The 24,503-nt window shown below is 26.0% G+C and overlaps 2 protein-coding genes across 9 annotated transcripts in view; both read left to right on the top strand.

Moving 5' to 3' along the window:
- LOC129607185 (protein apterous) overlaps window positions 1-12,821 on the top strand; it is a 37,915-nt gene extending 25,094 nt beyond the window's left edge. For all 6 annotated transcript variants that reach the window (XM_055517969.1, XM_055517971.1, XM_055517972.1 and 3 more), the window contains 6 exons: window positions 11,257-11,449; window positions 11,537-11,676; window positions 11,740-11,913; window positions 11,980-12,230; window positions 12,325-12,521; window positions 12,615-12,821. In XM_055517969.1, coding sequence (XP_055373944.1) covers window positions 11,257-11,449; window positions 11,537-11,676; window positions 11,740-11,913; window positions 11,980-12,230; window positions 12,325-12,521; window positions 12,615-12,776 — 1,117 coding nt within the window. In that variant the 3' untranslated portion in view covers window positions 12,777-12,821. The remainder of the gene's footprint in view (window positions 1-11,256; window positions 11,450-11,536; window positions 11,677-11,739; window positions 11,914-11,979; window positions 12,231-12,324; window positions 12,522-12,614) is intronic.
- Window positions 12,822-14,509: 1,688 nt separating this feature from the next.
- Window positions 14,510-22,354, top strand: LOC129607184 (inactivation-no-after-potential D protein). 3 transcript variants are annotated; one of them, XM_055517966.1, is made up of 16 exons: window positions 14,510-14,589; window positions 14,646-14,705; window positions 18,532-18,593; window positions 19,160-19,234; window positions 19,829-19,954; window positions 20,040-20,148; window positions 20,210-20,313; window positions 20,378-20,757; window positions 20,817-20,883; window positions 20,941-21,096; window positions 21,148-21,219; window positions 21,275-21,416; window positions 21,496-21,623; window positions 21,689-21,868; window positions 21,942-22,073; window positions 22,159-22,354. In XM_055517966.1, the coding sequence occupies exons 2-16, from the start codon at window positions 14,678-14,680 to the stop codon at window positions 22,333-22,335; spliced, it is 1,938 nt and encodes a 645-aa protein (XP_055373941.1). In that variant the 5' UTR covers window positions 14,510-14,589; window positions 14,646-14,677; the 3' UTR covers window positions 22,336-22,354. The 3 variants fall into 3 exon arrangements, with proteins under 3 accessions (XP_055373941.1, XP_055373940.1, XP_055373943.1); XM_055517965.1 differs by having other exon boundaries at window positions 14,527-14,705; XM_055517968.1 differs by lacking the exons at window positions 14,510-14,589; window positions 14,646-14,705 and adding an exon at window positions 17,455-18,014.
- Window positions 22,355-24,503: the final 2,149 nt, after the last annotated feature.

Genomic DNA, 24,503 nt, shown 5'->3' on the forward strand with positions numbered 1-24,503 from the left:
TAAATTCGAATCTCTGATCTTTTATTGAAATACTTCGTGAATTTGTATGTTTACGTTTTAGTTTTAAATATTGATCTTATAAACAGTTAAAATCGTAAATTGACAAATCATGTAATATTAGTTGTTATTAGAAAGAATTATGACAATACTACGTATTACACGACATTAATGTGGTTGAAACAATTCAAATTTATAAATTATTTAACGCATTTCAATATTTGAGCTAAACAACATTAACTTGATTTTTCCTTTTTTTAAAGAAACATTATTATTTATAATATTGTTTCCATAAGAAATTAACAGATTGCTTAACAAATGCTACCAAAATGCAATGTTTAAACATTCCAACCTTTTGTCGAGCGCCCTTACTTACATTAGTTTAGTATACATAAAGAAAAATTTGACACAATCTTGATACATGAAATAAAATTTTTGTTATAACTTTAATAATGGACTTTACATAGGAATAAGCAAATAAAAAAAAAAATCTTCTATACAAAGTGACAGAAATAATTAAAAGAAAAATTTATCCATATTGTCAAAATGTGTGGAATATTGAAAACAAAAAAATAAAAATATTTCTTTTTGTAAACATTAAGGTACTTTAATATTATTGAAAAATATAAAAAATTTACACGGAAATTTTCATATTGTTTAAGTGCAAAACAGTTATTAAAGTGGAATATTTACCTTTCAATCAAATTTTTATAAAGATATTTTGTGACATTTATGTGTCTACGTGTGTATGTATGTACGTATTATGCAGGCGTGATATTACCTTAAATCGTACAAAATGTGAGTAATCATACATAATATTAAAATACAAGTATATTTATATATGCATGTGATTATAGTGTGTCCAACAATAAGTGTTACTCACCTTACTTTTCCACAATATTCTTTGGTGGCTCTATCGCAAGTATTCATTTTTTAAGAAATTTATTAAACAATTTTATACAAAAAAAGTGTCCTATGCCTATATAGCCCGACTTAATAAAATTGTATACGAGGAAAAATCAAAGTGCTTTTGTTAAATTAAAACAAACAAATCATATTTAAAATACAAAAAATAAATATTATGTATTTTTTTATTTATATAAAATATTTTTTTTATACTTTTCTTGCTTCCGAATGAAAAATTTCAGCTGGTCTCACCTTGTTTTTGTTTGATTTTCAATTACATTTGAATATTTTTTATAATATATATGTACATACATGCATAACTATATATGTATGTATGTACATAGAAAATATTATGTGAATTTAAAAAAAAAAAATCAAAGAATTTCTCATAAGGAAATGAGCATAAAAGAGGGCGATAAATATTATTTAAGTTTACAGAGAGCGGTGGTTAAAAATTAGTGTTAAATGTAATAACTTTAATAAGGACAACATAAAAAAAACAAGTTCTGGTTTATTGAAACCTATTTTCGATTTTTAAATAATAGAAAATAATTTGAATACGTCGCGGTGTAATGTATAAAATTATCGGTTTCATTATCAGTTCATGGTAATTACTTGTCATCAATATTTTGGAATTTTAAATAACTGGGAAAAACAAATATCTATAATATGGTCAATATTGAATATAGTATATAAATTCAGTTAATATAGCCATAGTAGATGGAATACAAATTAATGATTCGAAATCGAGTTCGGGCTGCAATATACTGAACATTATAGCTCGAATTCTGCTTCGAACGCTATAATTTGGCCACCAGGCGACATACATGTGCCCAAACAACAGGACACTCTCAGTATCAATTTAAAATAAATTCTTTGAGGGAACGATATAAAAAAATTAAAAGATCTATTGTGCATTTTCTTGTAAAAACGAAAAAAACGTAAAAAAAAAACGTAAAACAGTTGTCAAGTTTAATTGCAAAATCTAGATTGTTTTTGTATTTATTCCAAAGATCCAACATTCTGTCTACCGACTCATGTATACCATAATCTTATCTTATTAGTCTTATGAAAGGATATTACAAAATGATTCGGCGAGCAAGATCCCAAGATCTCACATAAGTGTTAATAACATAAGTGTTGATAACTTTGCACAGAGAGTCGGACGATTTGAACGTCGATTTAAAAATTCGGAAGTTAAACGTAACATCCCCGATTTTTCGTACCTTTTGCTCAGGCTGGCATGTTAATGAGCTGCAATATACGCTGATGAGGGGACAACATTCCCAGGTAAAATGACTTAGTACGAATCTTAAAATTTTTTTTGAATAGGCAAGAATTAAGAAATTTGAATGTATAGGGATCTCCCCACTAAGTATGATTTTATCCAATTTATAAAATTGTCAGGAAAACCCAGTAGTCTTAACTTCAAAATAATTATTTTATGAGGAAGAACATCCAAAATCTTACTGAAATCAATATAAATAATGTCAGTCTGATACTCATCTTCCTCGTTCTTAATAAAAATCGAAATTTCCTCAACTAAATTTTTAATGTATTGATTTTTGGCAATAAATTCCGTACAATTGTCGAAAACGGAATTATATAACACGAATTCGAAAATTTTGGGATTAGCCGGCAATTTAGCTATTGAACAATAGTTTCTTAGCTCAACCCTTGACTCCCTTTTATGTATTGGCGTCATAAAAGCTTCCCCCCTAACGGAAAAACTTTCGAAGAAGATAAAGCCAGGGGGCCTGCCACTGATGCGGAACAATTTCTTAAAATTATCTCAGGAACGCCACCTGGTCCAAGTATTTGTACCAAGACCACAGTCAGTACTAAAACCCGAAAGTATAATTCTAGGATAAGCACTGAGGTTTATACTTAAGACAATCTAGTTCGTTTCGAAACAGTGAAAAATTGAATTTTTACTTATCAGCTCTTTGAAAAATTTTGTTAAAAAAAAATGCTCTTTGGGCCTTCAATATTTTGCAAATTTTTAGGAACAGCGGAAAGAAACCTGTTTGAGTACTTTTAAAATTTAGTACAATAATTTCACGTGAATTTTGTAATATACAAATGCACATACAATATGTTTATTAATTTTCATTTTTATTTACATATTTATGTTTAGCTCAAACATTTTACATAACTAAAAATTAAAGAATGAGTATGCAGATACATATTTTTTTTAGACAGAACAAATTTTTGACTTAAAAATTAAATTTAAAAAATTATACAAAATAAAACTTATTAGTAATAATATTCCATTAAATATGAATATAGACAATGAAAAGCTAAAACAAGAATTTGTTAAAATAAAGCAAAGGGTTATACTTAACTATGTATAAGAAAATAAAAGCTTTTTCATCGTGTCTTTCTTCAGTGAAAAGTCAAGTCTGTGTTTGTTGCATAAACGCAGCATTCTGCTGACAGGTTCATGTTTCCCATAATTAGTCCTATGAAAAGGAACCATGAAAAGCTCCGGGGAACGAGACCTAAGGTTGGAATTAAACACAATTTTATTTAAAATGCCGGGGGAGATTAAGTCAGTTTTCATAAGCTGAAAAATGAATAACAAATCCGCGACGTCACGTCTTTTACCCAGTGTGGGTAGGTCAATTAATTTGAGTCTGTGTTCGTAAGGTGGAAGAATGATGCGATCCTCCCAAGGAAGAAGGCGCAGTGCGAACCTCAAAAAATTTTTTTGAATAGACTCAATCCTATTAATATGTATATCATAATAGGATTACCATACTTGTGAAGCATATTCAAGATGAGGACGGACAAGGCATGTGTAGAGTGATTTTAAGACATAAGGATCATTAAACTCCTTTGACCAGCGTTTAATGAAACCTAACATCGAGCTTGATCTGCATATGATCTGATTATAGTGGTTTATAAATGATAACTTGCTATCGAAGTAAACACCAAGGTCCATTATTAAATCAACTCGAATTTTCGCCCATAATTGTGCGCAATATGCAGCATTAAGTTTTATAAGAACAATTCGTTGTTTTCTAAATTATGGACAGATCATTTAAAATTGTTGTTATAAAAATAAAATATCCACTTTTTTCCCTACATGCAAAAATCGTCACATTTTATCTTATGTGTAATTCATAATTTTATTGTCTCACCTTTACCTTATAAAAGATATAAAATAAAAAAAATGTATAACAGTTTCATCCCATGCAATAAAAAAAAACATTTTAGATATAAGAATAATTTTACCTCATTAAAATCAGAATTTCCTGCCATGGCATCATAATTTTTGATATGGAAGGAGGGATTTGGAAATTGTGCGATATTATAATCGTCAACTTTTTTATATTCCTGAATTATTAAAAAAAAAAGAAAATCGACTGCAAATATTTTTCCCCCATGTTAAAAATATTATGTAAGTGTTTTGTGTTTTTATTTCAATTTTTATTTTATTTTCTCTTTTAGTATTTAACTTGTTAAATACAAAAGTAATAGAGATTTCTCTGTATGAATTCAAAATTACACACATTTCTCATAACTATAAACCCAAGTTTGTTTAATATTGCAATAATACAAAAACATTTACAAAATACTTATTGCAAAAATTCTTACAAAATTCAAGAAAAATTTTCTGCCGAAAGGTAAAAATCACATTACCACCAAGTGAGCTTGTATTGCAAGCGCTTAGTTTCAAATTAATTGTTGCAGTAACCCTATTCTATTTTTTTCTAATGTGACCATCTATACTAGAATTAAGACCCGTTAATTTATTGAACGAGTCCATTTTTGTACAATGAAAAACCTTAAACACATGTTAAAAGAAGGAGAAAAATACACACAATAAGAAAAACGAGAGAATTAAAAGAATACACGTGCATTCCAAAATTTATCCTTTTTTACCTTGTTTTGTTATTTGTTTTTCTTTTCTTATTTGTTGTATTTGTTCTTCAGAATCATCATATTACAAAGGGAAAAATATTAAAGTTATTTTGCATGTGCCGTACACGCACCATTGTACTTGTTTTTTTATTTATGCTAAAAAGCTGATTGAAGTAGCAGCGTTATTTTAAAAAATATTTTGTATTACAAATGAATTTTATTATGAATGAGAATTAAAATAAAAAATTATTAGGAACTACTTTAAGATATTCAAACATAAACTTGAATAAATTCGTGATGTAAAAATTTGCACCAAATGTCTGTTTGCACCACGAGGCAAAACACTAATAGCCTTTACTGATAATATAGTTGACTCCAACCAATAGCTTGTGAAGCAGCACTTTTAAGTGGAATAAGTGAAAACTTTCTTTCATTCCAAAATACACTAAAATACAAGTATTTCAAATTATTGCATAAATATAGGATGTGACTAAAAAAATTGAATGAGTAGTTAACATAACGGTCGAATTCGAAGGTTAATTGCGTAAATTGTGTGATATTTACCGTCAGCGTTCTGCATTTATAGAAATTTAGAAAAGCTTTCAGTTTCGAAAAAATAAGGTGTCCAAAATTCAAATTTTATGAATTTCGGACAGTGAGAATTTAAGGCTTGAGTAACAGATTAAAATTAATAAGCGTTTTTATTAAAACATTTTTTGGAATAATGTTTATTAGCTAAAGGACATTTTTAATAAAATTATAGGAAAAATTAGAAATTAATGAGTTGGCACTTTAAAATTTGAAAGTTTTTTTCCGATCTTCTTAAATATTTGTTTTCATATCAAATTCAAATTCAAGCATTTCTATATACAATTTTCTATATTCAATTTTCTATATGCTTGGAATGAAATATTTGCCTCGACAGATAAATTAAATCAAAAATATGCCATTAATTATATTTTTCTTATAGCATTATAAATGAAATAATAAATTTGAAATGCTATTCGCCAATTAGTGTGAAAGAAAAAAATTAAAACAAATACGACAAGTTTGAGTTGTGAATTTTTTAACAAGTATACTTATATATCTACTCACATAGGCATAAAAATAAAATCTGAGATTTTTTCATGTATTTAAAAATAGAATTGGAGTTGAGTTTATGGTATGGCAACGTAGTAATTAATTGATATGTCTTTCTTTTTACATGCGTACTTTTGCAACCACAACGGATTTTGTTAAAACTAATATTTGCGAAACATAACAAAGTTCATTACACATTTTTGAATCCAAAATCAAATCAATTTTTCGTTCTAGATTAAGAAATGCTGGACAGCTAATACTCTTTCTGTTTACGGTATTTATTAAACACGACTTTGAAAGTTCAGAGCAGTAGCTTTCCTTAGCTTTCCTTTAAACTTGCACCTTCTTCAACTCCTATGCACTCCAAAGTTCCTTCTCTGGTATTTTCCCCAGGAAAGGTTGCTCGGATTCAACAAAAATGTAGGTCTCGAGCGGGTGCTTTAAGCCTCGTTATGAGGGAGCACAATAGATTTTTTCGGGAACGATGCATCTTTGCCCCATTCAGATGGCTGAATCTACAAATTATCATTGCAGTTTTTGTTAATTTTGGTAAAGCTATTAAGTTTCAAGCGGGCTATGTTAAATAAAATAAAGGTGTTGTTATTTTTTTATAATGAAATTTCCTTATAATTGATTTATGGAATTATTCTTCTTCTAAATTAAATTACTTTTGGTTCCTTAAATGTTTAACGCTTGGAACACTACTTTTTATGGTTAGATCAATCATAATGAATTACGAAAGGGGAATCAAATTTAATATACGTGGAAATAAAAACGGGAACAATAAAAAAAGCAAGATAACATCGGTTATGCATGCTCATTATTCTACTTTTTGGTGAGATAAAAAGGAAAGGTAAAATTACATTTTTCTTTTCATTTTTTCATCAAGCATATAGCTACAGCTCTAATCTTATTTTACCTTTTAGATCTTAAAATCATATCGTAACATATATATAAAGCGTACACATATGTGACTTATTTAAATGTAAGCATGTACGGTACAAACTAATTTATATACTTTTTGAAGTTAAGGTCCAAAACAATAAAATGAAGTCCACTTGTATAACACAGTGTATAACAGTTTTTAGGTTGAATTTTCGAACTTAATATTATAAAAATATAAAAATATTTTAGATTGTGACGTCCGTTACCTTTACAACCATCAAAAATGCTTAGCACATTTAATTTTTAAAAATCTCAATAAAAGCTTAATTTCCAAGTCACATCTATTCTTTTCTTTAACACGAAACTTTTCCACAACTTCCATTACACCTTTATTTACTTACAAAGCCCCTTCTGTTTGAAAGTAATTTAAGAGTAACGAAAAGCATGTGCATGCATCAAAAATTTATTTATTTATATTATAGCATTGATTATTTATTGACTAAGATATTCATTTAACCGATTCCAGTGACACAAGACTTCGGATAATCACCATAACAAGAATACATCAACTATACATATATATGTGTGATTGTTTGTCATTCCATTTTTTTGTTCCAATCATAATGCTATAAATAACTAGGAAACTCATCATTTTTATTTTTAAAATTTATCTTTGCAAATATTTAAGTCATATTTTATTAGATTAATTATCTCTTTCTCAGCTTACTTTACATCATAAATCAATGTTTCTCAACATTTTTGGTATAACAAAAACAATTCACTTGAAATTTATTATAAGAGCTTGTTGAAAATTTTCCATAGTATCTTAGATCAAAATAAATATTTAGAATTTTTTAAATGCACAACATATTCTATTTGGTAAACAAAAAATTTACTTTATCAATTATGAATCAAAATCGAGTACAATACAAAAGATTTGAATATAATGAAAAAGTGGGTTATTTATATAACAACAAAATCGTGTGGTAAATCAGAGATTGAGTAAAACGAAAATTCTAAAGAACGATGAATCTTTGACAAAAATCAACAAATAAAGATAATTTTACTTTTTAATAAAAAATACTTGGGGTTAGTAGAATAAGCCTTTAATCTTGTTATTGAATATTAAAGTTGGAACTATATGACTAATTAACTTAGAAAAGCCAAACCATAAAAATGTAGTTGTACTCGCCCTACTCTACACTTTAATTTGAACTTTAAAGCTGAAAGTTTATATGTGTGCAGACCTTTCCTAGAAACTTATTTCCGTAGAAGAAAAGTTTTACCTATCTTGCTCACTGTAAAAGTTATAGCCCCCAATCCCTATAAATGAGATTTTTTAACTATTAATTCCAGCGAAATCATAATCATTTTTCGAATTTTGCAAACGCAGTAAAATAGTGGCCGGTTTCATATACCGTGGAATACCATATTTTAATTTAAAAAAAATAAAATAGCTGTTGTAGGAGTCTGAAATTTTAGTAGCTTTTAGACACTAAAAAATAGTTCATTTCGTTGGAAGAAAATGATTTCCCTCCTTCATCCTCTCTCAAGTTATAGCCTCTCGAAATTTGTAAAATTCACATTCTTGGCACCTTATATTTCCGAAACTGCAAGCTTTTTCAAATGTCTATAAATTCAGAAAGCTAACGGTAAATGCCATGCCATTAAAAAATATAATTATTTTCCTTAGCTGACGCAATTAACCCTTCATTTTCGAGCATTATGTTAACACCTTTTTCTTTTTTTTTTTTTGCTTCATCCTAAATGTTTGCAATTTTTAAAATAATTTCGTAGATGAATAAATAATTTTTGAACGGCGAAAAGTGCTACGTTACAAATCATTGGTTTGACCCAACTTTATTAATCTCAATCGAAAGTCTCCAATATATGAGGTAAAGAAACTTTTTAGGAAATTTTTAAGCTCTTGTTTGTAATATAACCTACAATAATATTGTAAAATGACAAGAAAATGTCACCTTTAGTATAAAATAAAAATAAGTTATCAAAATGAAATAATTTCAATAATAAATAAATAAACGGCATTCGATAGAATTATTTTTTGAAAATACTCTCTTTTCTTGTAATAACTGTGCAATACGGAATGCTAAATCCAGTAATATTTCAAAATATTTTTGAAGCACAACTCTCACTTTCATTAAATTGACTATTTTTTTTTTTTTGAGTATATGAATGAAAAATAACTTCCAACAACAACAACACCCTCTTTCGATTTTTGACGGTATTCAAAATCGAAAAAGTTGAAATTGAGAACTTTTATTTTTGTTTTAGTTTTTTTTTGTTCTTCTGTGAATATTCAATAGTCAGCATCTTCCATTTTTTCTTTTTCTAATTTTTGAAATAATGAGCAAAACCTCTACCTTTATTAATACATTTTTGATCATTTGCAATATAACACGACCAAAATACATACATACTCGTATAAGAATAAAATAAAAAAGATAAAATTTTATTCTTATAAGATTTTTAGTACAGATAAAACAATAAGGTTAACTCTAGAAGTTTTGAAATTCTTCCTTTTTAATTAATGAAAAAATTCCAAAGAAATATTGTTTGGAGCTTCTGTTTGACATTGTATCAAATACAAAAAAAAAAAAAATCAACAAAAAGGAAGGAAATATGGAACAAAATTTTAATTATATAAAATTTTTGCAAAACAAACCTTTAAAAAACTAAATCAAATCGTACACAAACATATAAACATATGTACACACGCATTTTTATTTCTTTTTTAAAAGAAAAGGAGCCATTTTTAGCATGAAAATGGTAATTTAACGGAAAATATTTTTTCATTGTTGAAAACTTTTTAGGACCTTTATTTTCAGAAACCAAAATTTTATATGTAACTATTCAGTTAGTTCAATAAAAGATGTTTTCATAGTGGCATTGGTGGCAAAAAGAACAATGGGTTTAAAAAATGAAAAAACAAAAAATAATTCAAAAATTATAATCGCTTTTTAAGATCTTCATTCAGAATTTCAATAATTTTATAATCTTGTTCTCTAATTGGTAAAGTGAATCACTTATTTTGTATACAGCTATGTTGAAAATAATGTGCTCCTAATTAAAAAAAATAGAATGAACGTTTCACCTGAAAAGTGTCTCTTGTTTTTTCGCTTTGAACTGATTTTTGTGAAGTTGCAATTTTTCCTCAATGAATTCTTTTCGATTTTTTTTAACATTTAATTGATTTGTTTTAAAAGTATTGAAGATTTTTTTAAATTATAAAATATTTACTTGTTATCATGTTACTAGTTTCTGAATCATTTCAAATCCTATACCTAAATTCCGGTAAATTATTTAACGTGATATTGAAATTTTTTTATAAATTTTCAAACAAAACACAAAGCTGATTTATATGTACATACATATGTATAATGTTAAGATATAAAAATTATTGATTCCAAAATAAATGCCTTTCCTTTTTCACTTGTTACATAGTAGAACAGAATAGAACAGAATATTACTTTTTATTTAATTTTAAAAGCTTGTCAATTTGTCTATTTTATGCTTCTTTTGCAGGAGCCAGTTGCTCTTGTTGATTTTTAATTTAGCTTCTTTTAATGCAATTAATTAAGGATGCAAGGCTCTCTTCAAATTTCACACTTTAGAAAACTTTATACGAACGTATTATATAAAATGTATACATATATATTTAATATCATTACACTTTATTTTATATAATTTTTTAAAAATTTAAAGAACATAATTTTTCACTTACTTCCTCGCGCTACTTGTTTTTTCAAAGATGAAATGTCATTCACTGAAATCGATTTTATATCGATTAATAATCGATTTCTAAACTCAAACGCTCTTTAGATTTTTTAATGATTCTAAGAATCAAAACTCAATAACATAACAATAATCAGATGAAAAAAAATTAAATTTTGTGCAGAAAAACAACTGCCAACCATTTTTAACAGTTTTTGTCTGTCATAACTTATAATTAAGTTGCACAGTATATAAAAAAAATAAAATTGACGTTTAAAAAAGGAATGTCGATATCATACAAAATTCATCGCAAAATCTACGACCCAATGAATCCAGTTTAAGTTTAATAATAAATTTTAGCAAACCGTTCGTGAATTTTATTATATAAATAAAAAAAATATATATGTATATATTTTTTTTATTTATATATGAAACAAAATCTGATTAGTAAAAATTTTGATAAAAATCCATTACGTTTTTCACTCAATTTGTCAAAAATGAAAGTGTCTTTTGACACATTGTCTTTTTACATTGAATTGATTTGACCGACCTTATCTTTTGAATATTTTTTGAATAAACAAAAACCGTCGGAGATGTTTAAACTCAAAATGAATTAAAAACTCAAAGGAATTTAAGAATTTTAAATCTTATATTCCTTATAATGACATATGAGAGGCTATTATCAGTTTTATACATACATATTTGTTTTTTATCATTCATAACAAAATTTTGTAATAATTATGTAATTTAATAATAAAATTATTTATTTATTTTTAAAAATTTATATAGAAATGCATTATCTGAAACATTTACACATGGTAGAACAAATCCAGAATATTTAGATTATATTACAAAGAAGTCTGAAAAGCGGCATCCTGAATCTCTTTTAAAAATAGAAACATGTGCAACAACAAGTAGTCCAGAATCATCTTCAGAACAATCAGATTATGAAAATTGTGCTGGATGTGGACGATTTATACAGGTACTTACTTAGTTACACATATTTTATTAAAATCTATATTGAAATAAAATTTTTAATTATTATGAAAATGTTTTTCGTTTTTAATAGGATCGTTTTTACTTATCTGCAGTAGAGAAACGTTGGCATGCTAGTTGTTTACAATGCTGCATTTGTCGGAGACCTTTAGAACAAGATACTTCGTGTTTTCAAAGAGATGATAATATATATTGTAAAAATGATTATTATAGGTATATTTAACTTAAAAAATAATATTTTCTTAACTTTTAAAATAATCTTATTTATTTTTGAAGAGTTTTTGGTAGTCGAAGGTGTTCAAAATGTTTAGCATCGATTAGTTCATCAGAGCTTGTTATGCGAGTTCGTTATTTGGTTTTTCATTTGAGCTGCTTTTCCTGTACAATTTGTAATTCACCTTTAACAAAAGGTGATGAATTTGGTATAAGAAATTCTGATGTTTTTTGTAGGTATGCTTGTATTTTGAAATAAATTTTACTCAAATAAATTTTATTAATTATATTTATTAATTTTAGGCTTCATTACATAATTCCAGTTATTGGTGGTCATCTATCAAATTCAAATCCATTTACAAATACATGTTCATTTATATCACATATGGAATCGACAGGAAATGAGTCAAGATATTTAGATGGTACAGACAAATTATCTCCCTCAGATATATATATTCATTCACCTCAAATATTGCAAGAGTTAACACAACCTCCCAGACAAAAAGGAAGACCTAGAAAACGAAAACCTAAAGATTTTGATACTCTTAATTCAGGTATTTATTCGATACTATTTAAATGCTAATCGATCCATTTTTCAAAACAAATATTAATTTAATAGTAATTATTTTATTTTTTCATTATTTTTAGATTTAGGTTCAGAATATTTAGAATTTAATCAGGGAGGAAGTTTATCCAGTGCATCAAGGACCAAACGAATGAGAACTTCATTTAAACATCATCAATTAAGAACTATGAAATCTTATTTTGCAATAAATCATAATCCAGACGCAAAAGATCTTAAACAATTATCACAAAAAACTGGACTTCCAAAAAGGGTTCTGCAGGTTTGAATTGATTTTACATTATTAATCATATTTTATATTCTTATTACAAATTTAATTTGAAAATACTCTTATTTAATAACATTGTATTTTCAGGTGTGGTTTCAAAATGCTAGAGCGAAATGGAGGCGAATGATGACAAAGCAAGACACTAAAAATGTGGCAGACAAATTTGATGGCTCCACAGATATTGAAAGCTTTAATCCGAATAGTCCATCCTTCTTCCATGCACCCCCGAGCCCATCTACTTCCATTTAAGTACTATTATTTTAACTAAATTAATAAATAAAATAATATTAAAACAATAAAGTTATTTTTATTTTAAAAATGAATGCCGGAAGATGTTGGTGTTACGGCACGTATATAATATCATAGTATACCATTACTGGTTAATTTAAACTTGAGAACAATGTTGAAACAATCCATTTTAATGATGGACAAATCGTCGTTCTTTTAATTTTAATAACTTCATATTGATTTCGTTTTAATACACATACATGTAAACTTATTTCGTATTCCAATATTAACGTTACACATACAACTATAAGTACCTGAATATAGAAAGTAAAATAATTTTCCGTAAAGAAAAACTTTTTATTTTCAATCAACTTTCGCAAGGAGCTTTTGTGTAAAATATTTGAGCAGTTTACAATTTTTAAAAAAATTTGAAAGCTTTTCTTTTAATATTATAATAAAAACCCAATATCTACACACATACCGAACATAAATGTAAATATAGAAATTTATATAGGACAAGCAAATTTAAAATGAATGTACAAACAACAATAAAATTTTTATGAAATAGCAGCAGATACCAAATGATTGAACATCAGAAAATAAATAGTCCAGTCCTCAGTGTACGCACATACAAAATGCAATAGTAAACCAATTTCTTATATTTTAATATGGTAAATAATTTCCAACCCCATTTCGTTTTTATTAGTCCTATTTGTGGAAGTGTCAAGTGGAAATTCAATCAAAAATCTTTGATTTTCAACTGATTGTGATCACGAAATCTCAAAAAAACTTTTGTCTAATTTTTATTAAATAATAACAAATAAATTTTCTGAAACAAAAAATTCTTGTAATATCAAAAGCTGCCATCTTATGTAAATTTTAAAGTTTGCGTGGCATTTTACCAATTATTTGTCATACAAATACTTTCCATTTTAATTTCGAAAGCAGCAGAAATTGTTTGACGAATTTTTTATCATGAACAGACCATTGCATATACTTTATTATATTACATACAATTTAGACATTTTCCAGGATTTAGAAATACAATTAGAAATGGTAATATTATTTTCGTAGTTCTATTGAATGCTCGATTGTTCTACAAGCGCACTTCCTCGTTATAATAGATACCAATAACGATCAAACTTAAAAATCCGATAATTTTACAATTTATTTGTTAAAATATTTGAATTTATTTATTTAGCTTATAAAAAATAATTGTTGTAATAGAACGAACGTTTATTAAGGAAATTATTACTTTTTATGTTCCATTTGCAAAAATATTCTAAAAATCTTGTAATAATTTTGTCAAATTAATGTCTTTTAAAATTTGCAATTAAAAGTCATTATTCCGAAATCTGAACAAATTATAACTAATTTAGATATTCATGGCAAGGGGGCGTTGTTTCCAAATCATCTATTAAATAATGCGCCTATCTGACACAGGCCTGTAGTTATACTTAAAATTTGAAAAGTAAAGAAATTAGTCGAGATTGACTGAAAGCCTCTGTAACTCAAAACCTGTTGAACTGTGAGCATCGTCTTCATACCAAAGATACAAATTTCTAGCAGACGAATAAGAAACTTTTATTTATATTTACTGTTCGTGGCAGTATTCTTCAAAATTTTTCTTTTAAATTTTTTTTGCTTCTTCTTTAATATTTTTACTTCCACTTTTATAGAAAAATAAAACTGTCAGGAATATTTCAATTAGTGTTTTACATTGCAAATTTTAACTGATATAATAATTTTTTCAATTTTATTTTTTAGTACGCGGTGTAAATTTATTAAGGAAACTTTGAAATACGTGAAAAATATATTTGAGACGCGAGTTAAAGTACTTAATTTAATAAGTGTTTTTGTTTTTTTTTTTTATTAAATTTTTTTTTCCAGAATACCTGAGTTTCCCATAATAAACTACAATCATGGTTCAGCATCCTACAGAAGAAAGGCGTAAGAAGTTGTTCAATTTTTTTATTTATAAAAAGTTAATTTTAACTTTTGGAACATTGGAATTAATTTTTGTACACTTAATTATGCTTACGACATCATTAAATTCTGAAAAATGAATTTTTCTACTTTATATTAATTATTAATTTGTGAAGAGCTTGTTTAAAGTTATCAAAGTTAATTACAACATACAAAAATCATACAATACTACAAGTAGCTCTAAATACGGAATTGATTTATAAAAAGAATTTTACACCATTAAGTACATTAAATTTTTTGATTTGTAATGGTTCTTTGAATTATGCATATATAGCCCTTAGAAAGAACCTTTTACCGCTTTTTATTTTAAACAAAGAGAAAAAAAAACTATTAATCGATAAGTGATTATATTTTATAATGTGCAAGGTTTCGCTATCTACATAAGAACGTATAAATTTTTTGTTATGCACCTCACTAGAAAATAATATAAGTACCTACTACAACGGTATTACATACATAAAATGGTTACTATACGTAATGTTCGTACATGTTTTTAAAAAAATTGTAATCTGAGTTACTTTTAATAGAGTATTGCCGTTACGATTGTTGGAATTCTATTTTTTGTTTTCAAAAACATTCAAAATCCTTTTGTATAAGATTTAAAAGCAAATTTATAATATTATAAAAAAAATAATGAAAGAAAAAAATTTTGTTCATAAACTTTACTGGTATATGTGCATGTACACACAATAGATTCGTAGGATGTCTATCGAAATTCTGATATCGAATGAGCTATTCGTCTTCCTGCCAAATACTTTACATTATACTCATTGTTCTCATAAATATCACATAACCTTTTATTGCTTACAACTAGGAAAGCAGAAACTATAAGAGCTGAAAGATTAAAGAGTCGTCAAAATAAATTATTTTTTTTATTTATTATTAAACTCCACCAAAGCGTTCATAGTGTACATAGATTCTTCTACAATCTTAATATATTCTTTGTCAGACTATTCCATTAGATTTTCTTACGAATTAGAAAAATCACAAGTTGTTTTAAAAAACTTAAATAACTTCCGCTAGATAAATTTGAATCAAGTATTTCCTTCAGATAACGGGTTTCGTTCAAATATAAAATATATAACGGATAAATCCAATGTGATATTTACTAAAGAACAACAATAACATCGGCACTGCAGTAATACTATATTAATACAGAATTCTGCTCATAAGTACTAATTATCTATAGTGATACAGTATAATATTATAAGGAATTAAGAGGCTATACAAGTTCAATTGTGTATTAATAGAGTATTACTGCAATTCAGATTTCAGTGCAAATCACGTCTAAATCATATTCAATAATTAAAATCAGGTAAAAGAAAATATTTCCGAACTTTTGAATAACAACGCTAACACAAATCAATTTTAATCGAAATTTTCACTTTGAAATATAAATTTTACTTTTACGTAAAAATTTGATTATAATCAAATTCTTGTACATATACATAACATTTATTTATTACGTTATTGGAAGCAAAACATGTTGGTATACGTAGGTATACAAACATGTTTTGTTAAATACAAAATATAATAAGGAAAAACGTAGCAGTACAGGGAAAGTATATTTATTTTCATACAATATAAATATATACATGTGTAGGTATGTATGTGGGTAAATAGATAGATTTAGACCTCTTGTATAATTTCTTATATCAAATCGATATGTTATTAATATAAGAAATAAAGAAAAAGCTTAAAGGTAAAAAAAAAATCAGTTTTAGCAAAAAGGAAGAAAAAATTTTTCGAGCTTTCGCTTTATGTAGAACAAAACGAAAAATACACACACACATATGCTTCAATTGAAATGTTATTTACATGTACAGAAACAGGACGAAATTTTTTAATTTCATATTTGATGTTAATAAGATTTCAGACTTTTTATTTAAATTTTTGTTTAGTAAAAGGTAATGAATAACTAATTATATTCGGGAATTTCTGTGAACAATAAGTACTAGATTTAATTAAAATTTTCAAGACGCAGATAAATCACTTAAATTATTTTATACTGTCAACTATTCAAGTTGACAGTAGATAGAATATAAGCAAACGGCCTCAAATTTAGTAAAAATGTTGACAGTTTGAAGTTTAATTTCCACATTTGTATGTACTAATGTATTTACCGCCAGTTATACTGGAATAAAAGTATTTATAAGTACTCCTCTCTTAACAACAGTTATACTTAGTTGCAAATTGTTATATATGTTACATAATATACATAATATATAGAGGACTTTTATTTCAATTAAATTTATAAATAATTACAAAAAGCATTTTCATAAATTTATGTTTAATATATTGACAATCAGGATTTCTCCCTGAATTACTTAAAACAAAATGTAAGAAAAAATTGAATATGTAGCTGAAAATCATTTCGAAATCACTTAATGTCAAGTTGAATTGTTCAGCGTTAACATTAATTTACTGAACAAAGCCAAACTAATATCATAAATTTGCAAGTAAGTGTTTTCGTGATTACGAAATTGCAGTAAATATTGTATCAATACACTATTCAGCAATTATAAATCGTGAGCTTATTACTGTATTATCGTATCTGTATTCTGTATTATCGTATTACTGCAATTTTGAGTTCGTGGTTTGAACTTAAAAATTTGTAAAAAGTAGTTTTCTGTTGAACAAAAAAATTCTGTTTGCGTTATTTCTAAAACTTGAATTTCTGCAAACGGAAAATATTTACACAGAAGAGCAGTGAACTAACAAGTCAAATTTGGTTTTAGCTACCAACTTTTTCTTTTTTTGCTTATTTGGATATTTTATTAAAATTTTGATTTCACTTTGAACAAAAAAAAAGTTTTTAATTTCGAATTATCTTCCTACTTTCTTGGAAAATACACACGAACCTAATTATTTTTTTTAATTTTGAGCTTTCTAAAGCCACTTGTAGAAAAACATGAGGCAATTGAATAAAAAACAAAGCAATAATAGCAAAAGATGCAAGTCCATGACCATTATTATGTCACAAAAAGTAGAAAAAATCGATATTGTGTTTACCTTATTCAATTCAATTGATTTTCATATTTTTGTTTTGCTGTGATTAGAGAGTGCCTTAAGAAATCAAGGAGAAAATTAAAAATATTTAAAAAATTGGAAAAAAGTTTTCTGTGTTTTTTGTGTTTGAATTACAAAAAAAAATTAAAAGAGATTTAATCGTTAATCTTGCCGGGGCAATTAAGTAGAATTGAAGATTCCTAAACTTTAAGATTATCCAGGAAAAAGGAAAATCGTGCATTATGGACGATTCTAATAATAAAAGTAAGAATAAATTTTTGATTGTGGTGTAAAATTCTGTTATATAACATCTTTTCGTATTTAATAGTAAAATTTCATTAAATTCAAATAAATATGTATTTCAAGTGTCACAACTTACAAGCATACATACAGAAATATGTTATGAAGACCCTATTTGATTTATTTTTAGTACATATTTATATATGTATGTATGTAGGTGATACTTATAAGTATATGGAATTGAAATTTAAAAACAGGCAATTGTTTTGCCAATTAAACTCATCCTGTTTTTAGAATATAAAAAATATTGAACTACAAACCATATATGTAATATAAAAATGTTAAATTTTCATTTTCACTTTGTCACCCTTAAAAAAATTGTTTATCTTAAAAGATACTTAAAGTATCACCTAAGTTATGCTCATAAGTTTCAAATTTAATTCAAAATTAATTGTTACTATACTACTATCTTATTATATGAAGAATATGATTTAATATTCTAAATAATGAAATATTTAAATTTAATTATAATTATTTTAAGGAATAATTCGTTTGGATAAGGAAAATAAGCGCTCATTCGGAATATGCATCGTCAAAGGAGAAGTAAGTACTTATCTATAACAAAATAAAAAAATCCAAATAATGTACCTACCGATCTTTACGTAAGTATACATAAAATCCGTAATGTGAGAACTAAATTCTACAACTAATTCGGTATTAAGAGAAAATTTAATTTATGTATGTATGCTATTTATTTACTATATTCGGAAGAATTCCAAATTAAATGAGAAAAACAAAAGTTTCAGTGAACATTAAGACTGGATTTCATGTTTCTTCATTCGAGAAAATATTAATGAAGTAGAATTTGAAGTCCGAAATTTCGTTATTATATTTGGGTCAAATAATTTTTACATTTCTATAACAAAAATATAGAATAATTTTATTAAATTCAAACTCTAAATACAATTAAAATAATACACAAACCTGTTAATAACGATTATATAAAATAAATTAAACTCTACCGAAGAAGTTTTAGCGTTCTTATTACGGCAATAAATGAAATCTTCAAAAAATGAGAAATTAATAGGATTCGGACGAGTTTCCGAATTTTATTTATTATGAAAAATGGCGAATAATTGAAACTTCCTTTTAAATATAATTTATTTTAGCAAAACAGGCAAAGTGGAATTTTTATCAAAGACATCGTGCCACAAAGTCCAGCTTATATGTGTGGTAAATTGAAGGTAAGATATCAAAATTGTACTAAATATTATATGTATGAGGTGAATACGCAATTCAACTTGTAAGCTATAAATTGCTGAATTGAGTATTAATATCATATTACTCCAGTTTTGAAGTTATGTATGGGGAAAATATTTTAATTGTTAAAAGAATATAAAATAAAAGATAAAATTCAATTTTTGTTTTTTGGAAATCTGGTTGTCTTCTATACAACTTACAAAGTTTTCCAAAATTGTATGACCCTGAAATGGCAATTGTAATAATACTGCCCTACTACACAACTCAAGCTTACAAGTACATACGCTGTAATTGTTGAATTATCAATGGGTACAAGTATTGTTGTAATTTCGATGTTCACACGTGTAGAATAATTGACTTTAATAAAAAGTTATACGGTCATTTTATAAAATTAGATTCATATAAGCATTTTGACGTAAGTAGCTCTATTAATGACGTAAGCTCTCTCATAAAATCTAATGGATTTAAATGGATTTATAGTCTGAGAACTGGGAAAATTACTTTATTATTTTTATTGTATTTACTATTTATTTACTAATTATGTATGTGGTCTAAAAGTTCAATAATTGTTTAAATAGGTTGGTGACCAAATACTATCATTAAATGACAGAGACATCCGAAATGCTACTGAACAAATAGTCATCGAGTTGATCAAAAATGCTGGAAAAGTAATTAATCTTGAAATTAGACCAAATGATTCAATTGTAAGTGTATTCAATTAAATAACTACATATAGAAATATTTTTTATTTATTAAGTACTTATGTACTTATTGTGAAATTCTTTGTAGAAGGAAATTTATAAACCAAGTGCACTTAAAAGACAACCCACACAAACTAAAGCTGAAGAGCAGAATGGAATGAACAACAACAACAACAATAACAACAACGATTCTAATGGTAAGTTGTTTTCGCTGTTAAATTTTCCATTTTCTTTTTTTATTAATATATTTTTAATTAGTACAAGAAGACAACATATCGGATAAATTTGATCCATCATTTTACGATGATGAAGACGAAAATATGAATCTTACTGGTCGTATGTTGAGTTCATCTGGATATGAGGTCAACCAATTTAAAATTTTTGTCAATAAATTTATTTCTAAATTGTAAATATATTTTGAAATAGATTGACAGAGCTTCAGCAGCTAATGCAAACTTAAGTGAGACCGAAAAAGCTGCTAGTAACGAGAAGGAAGATGTATTCGGTTACACGAATTTTAAAATTAAAAAACGTTACGGAAAACTCGGAAAAATTGTAAAAGCTACATTCGAAAGACAAGATAATGAAGATATTGGTTTAGCATTTGCTGGTCATAAAGATCGACAAAAAATGGCTTGCTTTATAGCTGGTATTAATCCTGTGGGACCATGTAAGAAGGCTGACTTACAAGTAGGTGATGAAGTTTTGGAAATGAACGGTAACGTCCTAAAGGACAGATGTCATTTAAATGTATCTTGTGTATACAAAACCATTCCTGGAAATACTATTACATTTATTGTTCTAAGGTAAAAAAGAAAAACAAAAAAATTGTTTTTCAAAAACTAATTTTTTTAAATTTTTGAAGACGAAGCAATTATTCTAGTGTAATGTCAGTCAAACCAGTTACTAAATTCTCAGAGGCAGTCGATGAGGTATTTTTTTTTTTAATTCAATAAAACAACATTTAGAAACACACTTTGTTTTTCAAGACAAAATGGTTATTTACTGCATACAAAAATGTCAGAAAAGTACAAATACGAAAAACCGGCGTCTGCATAGGAATTATGGTAATTGCAGGAAAACATGTTGAAGTAGGAAACGGTATTTTCATATCTGATCTACAAGAAGGCTCCGTCGCTCAAGAAGTTAGTTATTTGATTTTTATTACAACATATTAATAATTGGTTGTGTTTTAGGCTGGTTTAAAAGTTGGTGAAATGATACTTGCTATAAACAAGGATATTCTTGTTGAGACCAGCTACGATACAGTTTGTACCTGCACTTTAATTTATAAATTGTATTTTAAAACTTGTTTATTTTTAGGCTGTTGGAATTATTAAACGTTCTAAAGGTGTTATTAACTTTGTTATTGCCAATTTAAAGAGCGAAGAACAGCTTAAGAAAGAAAAGGAAGCAGAAGAAAAAAAGAAAATAGAACAAGAAAAAAAAGAAAAGATTAAAGCAGGTATTTGATATCTTTCTTTTAATTAGAAGGGGCTTAAAAACGCTCTGCATTTTAAAATTTAACCAAAAAAAAATTTCAGAACCTGAAAAACCAAAAGATCCACTAACATGCGAAATTTTCTCAAATACAAAAACTGGAATTGAAATCAAAACCGAAAAGAAACCTTTGGGAGTTATCGTTGTGGGAGGAAAAAATAATTATGTTACGGTTAGCTTCTTCTTCGAATAACAATTTAAAATTTATAATTAATTTTAATTTTTAATTTTTACTAGACTGGAGTGGTTATAACACATATATATCCAGATGGAATGTTTGCTAAAGATAACCGACTTGAAATATTTGATCAAATTTTAGAAATAAACGGTATTAATCTGAATTTTGAACAACTTAGACCTGGTGGCTACAATTCAACATTAAAAGTTCACCAGCATTTTAATTTACCTTATGAGAAGGTAAAACTTTTCTTTTTTATTTTTATAAATCGGTAACAATATTGTAAAAATATTGTAAAAATTTTAATTTTAGGTAAATATGCAAGTTTATAGAGCTAGTCCTATTGAAACTGAAACAATAACTGTTGAAGTTGCTAAGAAACCTGGTAAAGATTTTGGTATTTCTTTGGCTTACAATGTTAGAGGAGCCGTTATAACTGATATGGTAATATTTAATTTTTATATCTATTTATGTGTATCAAGTTTTTTCCCCTAAATTTAAAATTTTAATTTTTTTTTTTGTACTGCAGTATCCCGGGGGTTATCCAGAAATCGATACTAAATTACAGCGAGGTGATATTATAAATAAAATTAATGATACTGAATTAGAGAACACATCATTGGAAGTATGTTATTCTCTATTAAAAGCAGCTACTGGAAAAGTTACTCTACAAGTAGTACGTCCAAAACCAAATGAAAGGAAATAAAACAATTAAAAAAGATATTTTAAAATAAAAATTGAATTCTACATTTTTAAAAATTCATAGAAAATCCATTGTTCATATAAATAATTATACAACGATTTTGCTGGTTATCCTTTACAACAAAAAAAAATTATTATTCGAAATTAACTGGTATATTGTAAGAAAATAATACTTAATTCAAATAAATACATCGAAATTGTATAAAAAAAAAATGTTGTTAAATTTTAAAAATTGATGTATTATTTAAGTAAAATAAATATTTTTATAATTTAAATTAATAAAAATTGTGTTAAATTCAAAAAAAAAAAAATAATAATTCTGAATTTGAAAAAAAAATATTTCTAGACGCAAAATTAACACAGAAGTTGTTTATTCCAATCTACACAAGTTTAAAACATTTTTATTAAAACTATTTGGTTTTTTTTTTGTTTTTTTTTTTTTGGATTTCTATTTTATTGTCCTAAAATTATCTATAATTTTGATAATTTGACAATTATTAAATTCTTTTATTTTTTTTGTTTGTTTTTGTTAATGTTAATTTATACTACACGTATGTATATGTACATCATTTTGTACATTATAGATATTTTTAGACATATAATCATGAAAATATACAAATATATTTTTTTTATTAATTACATACATATTTTTTTTATAATAGTACATGCATGCATGCATACATATTAGTTATATTCGCATTTTGGAATTCAAATTTAGATTGAATATAATACTAAATAATATATACGCATACATAATATATAGATATACATTTTTATTTTATTGATGTTAATTTAAAAAAGAGCTGAAATTTTAAAAATTAATGATTATTTAATTGAATTGCAGTTTTTATTCAAAATTTGCGAAATTTTAAAAATCTTCAGATTTATCAAAATTATACACATTTCCTTGAGTAATAACTATCATATGGTTGTTTAAGTTAAAAAATTGTGTTCCGTTTCCGTGTATTTCAGAATGAGACTTTAAAGTTGAATTCTTTTGCATTTTAATAGATATTGCAGTTAACTTTATCATTTTATTGTAAATGATAAAGTAAAACACAAAAATGTTACGTAATTAATAATGTCAATAAAACAAATTTTTTGGTAATTTTTTTTTAATGAAAAAAACTCAACTATTGAAATTTAATTTTAGAAATACTCAAATCGAAATTAATTTGTTGTTAAAACCGTTGCGAACAGCCAACTGGTCGCATGCAAAAGTTGTATTCGAAATTTAATATGCAAAGTTTTTTTTTTATGCAAAGCTTTTGACATTATCGATTACACTTTAAATAACCATAAGACTGCATTATGGAACTCAAGTTACATACCGTCTATCTATCTAAATATATATGAATTTCTTTTGATAAGAAGAAAAAACATTTATGATGTAAACAAACATAATATTTAGTTCACTTCAATTTCATTTAATTCAAATAGTTTTTTAGTTTTTTTTTATAAATTTTGAATAAATTTTAAACTGCACTTGATATTTCCTTTTTTTTTAATTCCAGCCAAAATCATGTATTTTTAAAGAATTTACTTACAATAGTATTTAAAATTACTAATTTCTTATAGAACTCATTCCTTAAAAAAACTTTCAAATCTGAAGAAAATTCATTCCAAATATTGTATTTTTTTCTTTTTGTTCCAATTAGTAATACTATGCACGTGGTTAAATTTCATCTTTTTTGTTTTTTTGTTAAATCTCTAGTATTTTTGCCAGCCAACATAGTAGGTTTACAACAAAATAATGCATATTGCTTAAGTTTAAAGCTTTGTTTGTTTTTTTTTTGTGTGTGACAGTACCTATACCGTTAAAGGCATAATTTTTATGAGAAAATGTCATTCTTTTGTTATGTTTTTATAACTTGTACGTTTTTGAATTTACTCAAATGCGCTATAAAATATAAATTTGTTAATTTATTAATGAGAACAATTTACTTAAATACTTAATTAAAATTTGTTTTTGTACTGTAGAAGCTACATACTTTTTTTCTATAGGTACTGTTATACAAACATGTACTTTTTCTATATTAGATCGTTAGAAGCAAAAAAAAAAATTAAAAATATCAAATACATGCGTAAGATCAGTCGTGATTTATTTGAAATTTGACAGATGAATTACATTCAATAGTAGCGTATATATCCCTGCCTTGCAGTAATATTATA

This window comes from Condylostylus longicornis, unplaced genomic scaffold, assembly GCF_029603195.1.
Source record: "Condylostylus longicornis isolate FDR11 unplaced genomic scaffold, ASM2960319v2 ptg000027l, whole genome shotgun sequence".
Classification (NCBI taxonomy): Eukaryota; Metazoa; Arthropoda; class Insecta; order Diptera; family Dolichopodidae; genus Condylostylus; species Condylostylus longicornis.